General features: G+C 36.6%; 1 protein-coding gene across 3 annotated transcripts in view; it reads right to left on the bottom strand.

The window, feature by feature from the left end:
* Window positions 1-438: 438 nt before the first annotated feature.
* KATNA1 (katanin catalytic subunit A1) overlaps window positions 439-11,277 on the bottom strand; it is a 29,917-nt gene continuing 19,078 nt past the window's right edge. For 2 of the 3 annotated variants that reach the window (XM_019746941.3, XM_019746938.3), the window contains exons 5-11: window positions 7,861-7,982; window positions 6,663-6,768; window positions 5,625-5,783; window positions 2,659-2,785; window positions 2,044-2,178; window positions 1,604-1,730; window positions 439-796 (exon numbers count right to left, since the gene is read on the bottom strand). In XM_019746941.3, coding sequence (XP_019602500.2) covers window positions 598-796; window positions 1,604-1,730; window positions 2,044-2,178; window positions 2,659-2,785; window positions 5,625-5,783; window positions 6,663-6,768; window positions 7,861-7,982 — 975 coding nt within the window. In that variant the 3' untranslated portion in view covers window positions 439-597. The remainder of the gene's footprint in view (window positions 797-1,603; window positions 1,731-2,043; window positions 2,179-2,658; window positions 2,786-5,624; window positions 5,784-6,662; window positions 6,769-7,860; window positions 7,983-11,277) is intronic. The other variant, XM_074333699.2, reaches the window with a different exon arrangement.

Raw genomic sequence — 11,277 nt, 5'->3', positions numbered from 1 at the left:
GAATGGGTCAGTGCATTTCATTGGAGTACAGTGAGCAGCACAGGCTTAGAAACAGCTACCTGCCTGTAGTGCTGCCTCGCTTATGTAGGCAGAATAAAAGCAGGTAAGGTTGTATGTAGATAAAATGAAGGGTCTTTAAAGATCTCCCAGGAAATGGAAGTTACCGTTAACAGAAGGGAGGCAGGAAGGCACACTAGGTGCGGTTCATGTTTCAATTGGCTACTTGTGTAAAAATGTTCAGGAATCTATAGTTTTCAACCAGCAGCCAAGAAGTTGGATCCAGTCTTACTCCCTAGAAGAAAGAGCAACCACAAACGAAGATGCTATACTGAGAAATGTGGATAAAGATGGTTTTCCAAACTAAGTAACAGCATTTGTGTTGCAACATTTGTGGTCAGTGAACAAGAAACCAGGTAATGCTAAAGTAAAACAGGCTGCTTGGAGCTTTAAAAAATTGTCTTTATTCAGAATCATAAGTTTTTTTTTAAATCTTACCATTATGAAAGTTTAAAAAAATATAGCACTCAGTGCAATGAAATACTACATTTAATTATTCAAACACTTAAGGCAGATTTCTCACAGTTTACATGTGAGAACTTAGCATGATCCAAACTCAAATATCCATTTCTCGTATCTTTCAATGTCTGCAGCAGATACTGACTTAGAAACCTTTTTTAAAGCCATTTCAAAATCCTCCATAGTTGTAGGCATGTGCATTTCTTCTCTTGAAAGATTTCGGATTTCTTCTGGAGTCAAACCTTCAATACGCCTTCTCATTGCCATCAAGGACGCATCCCTAGGTTTTAAATTTAAAAAAAAAAGTGGTATTTTGGTTGAATAAAAACCTGTTGCTAGAAAATTACATATTTTCTACATGTGTAGGAGATGCTACCTGATCAAGTTAGGTGATTTCTCTTTTCCCCCTTCTATTTTAGTGGTTTGCTTTTTTTTTTTAAAGGAGAAACTTCAGATTCAAGTACCTCTTTCACCAAGTTTTACCTTTAATTGCAGCCACCATTTGTGCAAAGAGACAGCAATACAGAGCTGCTTTATATACACACACAGTATCACTGATCCTCATACTGACCACATGAGAAAACAAATGCAGTCAGCACCTTGCTAATAAAATCTGAGCTAATACTTGGACCAGGACAAAACTTACTTGAATCAGCTGGGATTATAGGCAGTCTTTTTTCTTTTAACTGCTGTTCCTATCACATTTAGGACATTTTCACTGAAAATGGGATTGTACTCTACTTGGGTATGCCAAATCGATTTATTTCACAATTATAGTTCCTACATAACAGTATATTAAACAAATACACCAACATTAATTTTTCAAATCCAAGATAATTATTGATTTTCTACTTTACACCTCTTCTAACATTAGCTTCTTAAACTTGTAGCTTTGAAATGAACTGCAGACTCCTCACTGACATGCAAGACACACCAGTGTCTTACCAACACCTGCTAACACTAACAAAACCAAAACTTGTCTCTGTAGACTATAATGTGTGTCTATTCTTCATCTATCTTAATTTGGCATAAACACTTCATAATTTTACACCCACAAAACAACCTATGCATCCAAAATAATTCATACCTGCACACGTTGGTAATGTCTGCACCTGAATAACCTTCCATGTTTTCTGCTATACTTGCAAGGTCAACATCATCGGCCAATTCCAGCTCACGGAGACTAATTCGTAGTAGCTCCTCCCTGCCTTTTGCTAACAATAGAAACACATTTTAAAATGTAAGCCTTCAACATACACAGACTGTTATTTTTTCTGAAGTCTACTTTCTGTGAGTTTTCCAACTCTCACAGCTCATTTGCCTAAAAATGTAAGAGCCATTCCTCACTGAATTTTAAATTTCCTAGTATCAAGGCTTTCAGACTCTAGATATAGCCAAACCAGTTAATATAATAAAGAAAGACATCCTACGTTTGTCCCTTAAAGATATTACCAAATTTTTAAATCTCTTAAGCGAAACTACCTAAGACTTAACATGAGCTTCCTAGCAAGATTCACATGAAGATACCTGACGGTAATGGAATGTAGATTCTTTTCTCAAGACGTCGTCTTAGAGCCTCATCAATATCCCAGGGAAAATTAGTGGCTGCCAGAACCATAACCATTTTGGAAGGGTCATCATTTTCAGAAGCACCTCCAACACCTAAAAGAAAGGTAAGGAGAAAGGAAAAAGACACTAGGTCATATTATACAAAGTAAAGCTCTACTACTTAAAGGTAAATCAAATATTTAGCACAACATTACAAGGTAATGTAATCCTTAAGACTCCTTAAGACTTAGAAAACTGGCACATACATACGTGAATTTGTGGTCCGAGCGAAATGAGTTCTTGTAGTAGGCAAATTTTACTAAAAAGACCAGCTAAGCTCAAATACATACCAGTTTTTTTCAATTTTCAAAAGCATACATATTCCCCTCTATGGCCAATTTATTTGCATTTATTTCAATTTCATGACTAAAAATAAGAGATCAACGTACATGCCAAAGGGTGCCCTGTGAATAGCCATTATTTCTGGCATGACACCCATCAATGTTCCCAAATTTACGGCTGTGACTCTCCAGGACCTATCCGCCAGCCCCCTCTAGTCCCGTGCTCTCAGTTCATGCACAGGCTCATGCATACCGTCCATCTGAACCAGCAGCTCGGCTTTCACCCTTCTGCTTGCTTCGTGCTCTTCAGAAGTCCCTCTGCGACTACAAATGGAATCAATCTCATCAATAAATATGGTGGCTGGAGAATAAAATCGAGCCTAAAGGAAGAAACCATGCAATACCAGGTTTTTATTTCATTTTAAAATAAATATACAGCAACTAGAAAATAGCTGAGGAGACTGCCAAACTGTATCTCTCCCTCTTGTCCAAATATTGGGGCGAGAGGATAGAATTGGAACAGCTAAAACATAGCTTCTAATACGGACTCATCATATGCTTAAATATTACATGATGATTTTTTTTACCATTCAGTACTATAACTGGCTATATACGTTTATATTGTAAATGATACAAATACACGTTTATCCTGTGTACTACAACACTATGAATAACTATGAAGGGAGAACATTACAGATACTGGTGTTTCAAGTTCCAGAAAAAATCTGGTTAAAGAGAATCATTACCTTAAATAAAATTACATAGATTCCTTCTAAGAAATTCTAATAAAATTGCCATTTTTCATTTGGCTAATACAAGTACTCTTATCCTCTTAAGGATAAAAGAAGTGTAAATTTATATGGCCCAAGTTTTTTTGAGATAAAATTCACATAAACTTAAAATTTACCATTTAAACACTTTTAAAGTATACAATTCAGTGTTTAGTATATTCACAATACTGTGCAACCATCACCATTATCAAATTCCAGAATATTTTCATTGCCCCAGAAGGATAACCCAAAATTTCCCTTCCCCCAGCCCGTGGCAATCAATTTATTTTCTGTCTCTATGGATTTGCCTATTCTGGATATTTCAACTAAACGGGATCATACAATACATGGCCTTTTCGTGTCTGGCTTCTCTCCCTTAGCATAATGTTTTCAAGGTTCATCTATACTGTAGCATATACAGTACTTCATCCCTTTTTATGGCTGAATATCCCCCAAGTTTATTTTTGTACCTTAAATGCATTTCTTCCTCAAACCAAAGAATAGGAAAGACTGATCCACTACATAATAGATTTAGTCAAGTATAAATTTAGTAAATAGCTCTGTGAGACTCAAGAGTTCGCCCTTCTCTTAAGGAGAATGAAGAAGCAAATTATTACAATAACTAAAGTTTGTTAATCATTTTTTAAACAAAATATGCAAACTTATAGAATCATTGCACAAGAATTTTGATCCTAAATGACAAAGATTTCTCAAAACATAGCTTGAGTGAACAAACAGCAATTTAAAGGTTTTTGTAAAAATAAAAGTCCACAGTGGCAAGTGAACCTTACAGACTTCAACATGCAATTGTACTGGGCCTATCAGTTCTTTTGGACCAGGAGGTTAGAAAGTAGCACCCTTTTAAGAGGCAATTAACGGTGCTGAAAGCACTGTGTCTCCAAAGTATGAATTTAGTTTTAGTCTGTTCACATGGAAAATCCTAGTATTTAAATCGCCCTTTCTTTTCTAGTTGAAAATTTGGATCCTAAGTTATCTATTCCCTCCAAAGGGATAATTTCATTTTAACAAAGCATCCTCATTGGATTTTAGGTACTATGTACCAAAAATTTTGTACTTTTCAAGAAATGGACTGAGGGAAAGAAAGGAAAAAAGAAAATTCACAATTGAAATTCTAGCTAGAAACCATCTGCCAACAGAACCTATACTGACACAAATTATATTCCAATCTGTTTGTTGCCACACCACACGAAAACTAGACTGATTCTGTATTGGCCTCTTACAGATAAAAGCAACTAAGGATAAGGAAAGGTATTTGCCCCGTTAGCCAGTTAGGAAAGTGACAGAGGTGGGATCTGAACCCAGGCCACCGACTCTACTGACCCCACACTTAAGTCATTTATTCTACTTAGCTTACATTTTTAAAAGGCCTGGTTATTCTGAAACACTGGTACTAATTTTTTTTCCCCCTTAAGCAAAGGGCAAACTAATTTTTCAAAATGATCTCAGAGGTTGTCCATTGGATTCCTATTGTGGTTTGGACTATTAATAAGCCATTTAAAACCTGTTGGAATTTGCATCTTGCCTTATGAATTTCTCAAAGTTGAAGGAGAAAGACAAATGGGATTGAAACAGGAAGCCTTTATATTAGGTTGGTGCAAAAGTAACTGCAGTTTTTGCAATTATTTTTAACCTTTTAAACCGCAATTACTTTTGCATCAACCTAATTAAGAAAATGGATAACCTGAAATTGCGACGCTTTTTGTTTGCTTGGTTTGTCTTATTCTGAGCCTAGGAAGGAAGATCTGGTATAATATTAGCATGGTCATCTAAGGTTCTATTCCAGTATGATTAACAATGCAAGTCTCTGTCACTATCTATGTAATAAGCATGTATCCTAATACATATAACTACACTATTTCTTAAATGAGGCAAGACTGATAGAATCAGTGAAGCTTAACAAAGTCAAATCTAAAAAGCTGCTGAAGTCAACCCAACACTCTACCAGCACTCACTGGTGTGACACTTCTACTGACACTCTGCTTAGTGGGAACGGAAAAGCATAAAAGAACCTCAAAGTAAGAAGCAAAGAACCTAATCCAAAGACTGGGTCATTAAACTTGGGGCATTTGGTATAGTTAATAGATTGCAGGTGATCTAAGTTCCACAACTACATGTGATGTTCACATTTTTATCATACTGCATTTACCATATAACTAAGCCTACTGATTTAAAAAACAATTTCAAATTCCTACAGCAGATCCCATATTGTGAGCATACCCATAAGCTAACAGAGATGGCTCTTCCTCCAGAGGAAAGGGGACAAAGAGAATCTCAAGTTACTCATGTTAGGAGTCTAGCTCCGAGGGCACAGGCACTTTCTCTGGGCACAGTGTCACTGTGCCCGGCTATTCTATACACCGGAGACAGTTACAGCTCACTTTCTACCCTTTCAGAGGAAAAGACCATCAGAGTTGTCTCAAACATTCACCATTTCGAACAGAAGACGAACAAGCTTCTCTGACTCTCCTCTGTATTTGGAAGTCAGCGTTGATGAAGAGACATTGAAGAATGTTGTCTTGCATTCTGTAGCTACTGCTTTAGCAAGGAGGGTCTTTCCCGTGCCGGGCGGGCCAACCATTAACACTCCCTATAAGAAATAGAACAGTGTAAGTGAAGGGTTTATCTGCCATTGCTCTAATTCACAAGAATTCCATTACTAAGGATGAATTTTTCAACCAACTAATACATAATATTAAGACAAATTAAAGACAAAGAAACAGAAGGATACCTTACCACAAATTTACTTTATCCATTCCAAAAGTAAAAAATAACATTAAAATTTTAGAACTCCGAGATGAGAAAAGATGTTGAAAATACTGATGTTATAAGATCACACCCTAACGCACGCACCCTTAGCACCTGGATATGCTTCCTGCTAGGTCAAACACATCAGTTATTTTTTTACACAGCTGGATTCAAAGTATGTCTATAGTTTTGTATCTTGTTTATCACTAACATTTAAAGAATTTTTAAAAATACATGCAGAATTAGCCATTAGCACATTTTCTAAATCCAAGAGTTTTTTGATAGTCTCTTTTCAGATCTGCCCATGACTTTAAAAAGTCCTGATTAGATACGGGTATGTTTCAGTTCTTAAGAATATCTGCATTAGCTGCAGATATATCTTAATTTCTTAAGAACAGGATACAAGTTCTGCAACATGACACATAAAAGAGGGTATTTTTGCATTGGGCAACTTGTTCACATTTGCAAATACAAGCTCATTCTAAATCTCCTTGTCCAACTTCCTAAGATCACACTGTACCTATTTGTTATTCTGGGAACCTTGCAATAGCTTTTGGTCTAAACAAATTCTAAATAACACAACATACAGTTTGTAATTTAAAATGTTCTTTACCTACTCTATTACTTTCTCCCCTCATTTTCCCAATACAGATAAATATTGGCTTTCTATAGCAATGCACTTGCCACTCACGCTGACAATGCCGTACAGTAATGAACTTACTTTCCATGGTCTCCTAATGCCCTTAAAGAACTCGGGCATCCACATTGGTAACACCACAGCTTCCTTAAGCAACTTCTTAGCTTCTACCAAATCAGCGATATCATCCCTGAAAGAGAAGGTATATCAACCACTTCTTAGATTATCTATTTAACTCCAGCCAGTCCTTGTTGAGAACCACTGGAAGCACAGGATTTCACGTTGCTGACGAATGCTAAGCACCTCTCCCCAGACTCTTGTGACCTAACACACTGTGACGAGGTCACGCCAACCAGCACATACAAGGAGACAATCCGTACTTTCAGTTCTCGTCAGAGATGATTTTCAGCTTGGCGACTCACAGGTCTATAGGCCCCCTCAAGTACTATTATACCTTCTCATTTTAAATTCTTGCTCTTATTTATGACGCTCATTCCATAAACTCCATGACTTAGAAACAATGGGCGCATTTAAAGGAGAAAAAAAAACCGTAAAGAATAAAAAAGGCATAAAGCAGAGACAGGCTGCAATACTGCTGCTTTGGCCCACCCCTCCTAAGAGGCACGCACCACAGAGTATCACAGAGATGGCTACGAAGTTATCCTGACCCACTAGACCACCACCACCACCACTATTGGCACACATGGTATTTTCAGTGAAAATATATGTTCATGGTATATGTGTCAAATAAAAAAATATTTTTAAATATCCCCAAAATCACACCTAAAAATTATGAAGGTCTTAACAAAAAATATATAACAGAACATACCTAACTTTGTGGGAAAGGGAGCTTTCACAACTGTGATAAATTACAGTTCTCTGATTAGATAAAATATTAATGAAGTTGAGAACTACTGCTCTAGTAATAGGAAACAAAGGCAGCATCTACTGGATAAACCTATAGATAACAAGCAACACAGAAGCATAAGAATCACTGTCATTTCACCATTAGAGGATGTCCCAAAAAAAAGAAAATTTCTGTGCTCTTATTCCCATTCTGTATTAAGATTTTTTTATTTAATAAAAAATTATTTTTATTATTGATTAAAAGTCTCAGATAAAATATTTGGTACAGCCTGAACCAAAGTGATGTGTCACACTCTCATTGCATGTTCTCTGGTTCTATCCCCAAGAATTGATCTTCAGTGTATGCCCACATGTGCTCCATTTTCTGTCCTAAAAGCATCAACAGCACCAATTATTTTGTTGAGATAGAACTTACCATCGAACATTGGGATTCTGGGAAATTATATCTCTCTCCAAAGCTTCTACTAAGTCTTTATCATATCCAGTACTATCAAATTTATTTGTCTCTGGTTCTGTCACTGCGGCAGGTGATTTGCTCTACATCGGGAGAAAAAAACAAGAGCTTTTGACTCGAAAAATTATATTTTGTTTCTGTGAGTCAGACACAAAGATTGGGCTCAAGTGGTATTTTTTTAAAAGCTAATATATGTAACAAAGATAGAATCAAAGACTATACATCAGAGTTTCATACTCAATTTTTATTTTTACATAAAAAGTATGGCAAAGGTGTTAAAGAAAAATAAAAATATGCATATGAACTGATGAGAATCAAAGTATTAATACTGAGATTAACTGTGGTCACTTATGTACATCAGGCACGTGTGACACATACCTCAAAGGGTTCAAGGAGATAAGGCTACAGACAGAGGGCTTATTTAACTAAGCTCACCTCCTCAGTCCTCATCGCTCCTAAAACTAAAACATCCCTTTCCACTATTCCCCCCCGCCCTCCAAGAGACCCCTCAGTCCTTAGGTGAGATTCCCTCCCAGCCTGTGACGCCAGTCATTGGGGCCACAGGTCCCCAACTGTACACTAAAGTACTCCAGGACACAGTGGCAAACTCACAGGGCACTGAAAGGTATTTTAAATTTTTGAGGAAAACACAGCAACATCTGTTGAACACTGGGTGAGCTACCAGCTCAAGGTAGTTCACAGTTTCTACATGAAGACTGCTACATTCCTTTCAGAAAAGCCATGTTTCTGTGAAAACTGGGTTTTTGACAGTTGCTGTGATAAAAGATATAGTGGGAAAAATCAATGTGGAAGAGGAATGAGGGTAGAATGCCACTCTGACTCCAACATCTGAGAAACTGCAGTGTCCAATAGGTGTTGTTAAGACATAAACAAAAAACAAACAAACAAACAAAAAAGACATAAAGTTGTCTGAACCTAACTTCTTAATAAATGGATGGGTATTTTTTGTCCTAGGGGTGCTGTGAAAAAATTACTGGGCCACTCATGAATTTTATGAGCCAAGAAAATTTATGAGGCTCTGTATTAGTGTAAATAATTGTTACCCCATATCCATAACTTTTTCTTTGCACATCACACGATGATTTCTTTGTCAATGGTGCTGTCTAAAGTCAGTAGTAATGCCCAGACTTAACCAATATTTATGATATTCAAAGTCTTAACACTAGATGACCAAAGAAGCATCTGTCTCTCAATTTACAGACTATTCAGTATCCAATACTAACCTAAAAGAAACAAGGTAGGTGTTGTGTAACATTTAAAAGAGGAGAAGGTTATCTTTCCTTCTAAGTATTTATGAAGCTGTTATTCATTCAGATATTTACCAAGAATCCTTTCTGTGCTAGCAGCTGTGGGGGATAGAAAGAAGACACTGTCCCAACTACTGGGAACTTACACTGTAAACCCAGGAAGACACAAACAGAAGGCACTTTCTAGTTCTTTCTTTTCTTCCACAGAACACAGCACTGAGGGAATGTTTGTAGACAAAGCAAAACAAATTTAAGTTAGGCAGAAAGGAAAAAGGATTCTATAATAGGTCATCCAAAAGGAGTTACAGAATTCAAATGTTGACATTTTTAATAGGATTTTATTGAATTAGCTGAACTAGTGAAATTTCCTTTAAACACATAATAACTTGCTCAACGTGAAAATACTGCCTACTACTAGGAGGTGAAAGAAGGCAGCAAAGATGTTAAAAAGAACGTAGACTCCTTTTTGATACGCAAAATGAAATTGAAGATGGACCAATTAACCAGAAGGTCAGTCCCTGAGTTTAAAACCAGTTATTTTAAAAGCTGGCAAAATTATAAACACAAAATCCAAATTCATTGTCTCAAACCAGTTAATTAAAAAAGACACGTGGAGAGGGCATGGAAGCTGCCCTAATGCACCTGCTCCATCTGGCTGTTCTCGAGCTGTATCCTTTGTAACAAACCAGTCATCTGGTAAGTAAACTGTTTCCTGAGTTCCGTGAGCAGCTCTAGCAAATCACTGGGCCCAAGGAGAGAGTCCTGGTCTTCTCCGATTTGTACCAGGCGGTCAGAAGCACAGGTGACAACTGGACTTGCAATTGGCATCAGATATGGGGTAAGTCTTATAGGACTAAGCCCTTAATCTGATACTAACTCCAGGTAGATACAGTGTCAAAATTGAGTTAAACTGTAGGACAGCCAGCTTGGTGTGGGAAAAACCCCTACACAAGTGGGGTACAGAAGCGATCTGTGAGTAGTGCATAGACGGAAAACAGGGAGTAACTGTTTAATGGGGAGAGTTGCAGTTTGGCAAAATTAAAAACGTTCTGTGGACGATGGTAGTGACGGCTCCACAACAATGTGAATGTCCTCAACTGCACTGAACTGCACACTTCAAATGATTAAAATGGTAAGTTTTATGTTCCATATATTTTAACCACTATTTAAAAAATAATTTTTAAAAAGTCAATTGTATTTCTACATACTAGCAATGAATATGTGGACACTGAAAAAAATACAATACCACTTATAATCACTTAAAACAATGAAATTCTTAGGTATAAAATCTAACAAAACATATGCCAAGACTTGCACTCTGAAAACTACACAATGCCGATTGATGAAAGAACTCAAAGATCTAAATAAATGGAGATAAAAAACGTGTTCATGGATTGGAAGACTCAGCATAATAAAGATGTCAATTTTCCCCAAATTGATATAAAGGTTTAATGTTATTCTTATCAAAATCTCAAACAAGATTCTTTGTAGATGTAGAAAAGCTGAGTATAAAATTTATATAGATAAAGAAAGAAACTAGAATAGCTAAAACAATTTTTAAAAGGAAACATAAAATGGGATGAATCTATCCACCTAATTTCAAGACTTACTATTACAGCGATGATAACCACGACCGTGCGGTACTTGTAGAGAGACACATGTACCAATGAAACATAACAGAGAACCCAGAAATAGACCCACTGACCAGTATGCCACACTGATTTCTGACAAAGGTACAAAAGCAATTCAATGGAGAAATAGCCTTTCAACAAATAGTGCTGAGACAAATGGCAAAAAACAGCCAAAAAATGAACCCTGACTTAACGTCTCACATCTTACAATAGAATTAACTCAAAATAAGTCATGGACTTAAATGTGAAATGTAAACTTTCAGAAAAAAACAGAAAATTTTTGGGACCTAGGGACAAGCAGAGTTAAGAACTTAACACCACATAGAAATAGCAGAGTTGGGGCTTAAACACAGTTCACCTGAATCCAAAGCCCATACTCGTAATCACCATGCCACATTTTTGAGGTTTCTATTTTCCTGCCTTAAGAAAATATTAATTTAGTTTCTCTAGGAAAACCGATTTGTTGATTACAGTACTTC

Source organism: Rhinolophus sinicus, chromosome 2 (assembly GCF_057876585.1).
Source record: "Rhinolophus sinicus isolate RSI-liver-muscle chromosome 2, RSI-T2T, whole genome shotgun sequence".
Classification (NCBI taxonomy): Eukaryota; Metazoa; Chordata; class Mammalia; order Chiroptera; family Rhinolophidae; genus Rhinolophus; species Rhinolophus sinicus.
Note: the sequence above shows the minus strand (reverse complement) of the source record. Positions and strands in the feature narration are given on the sequence as shown.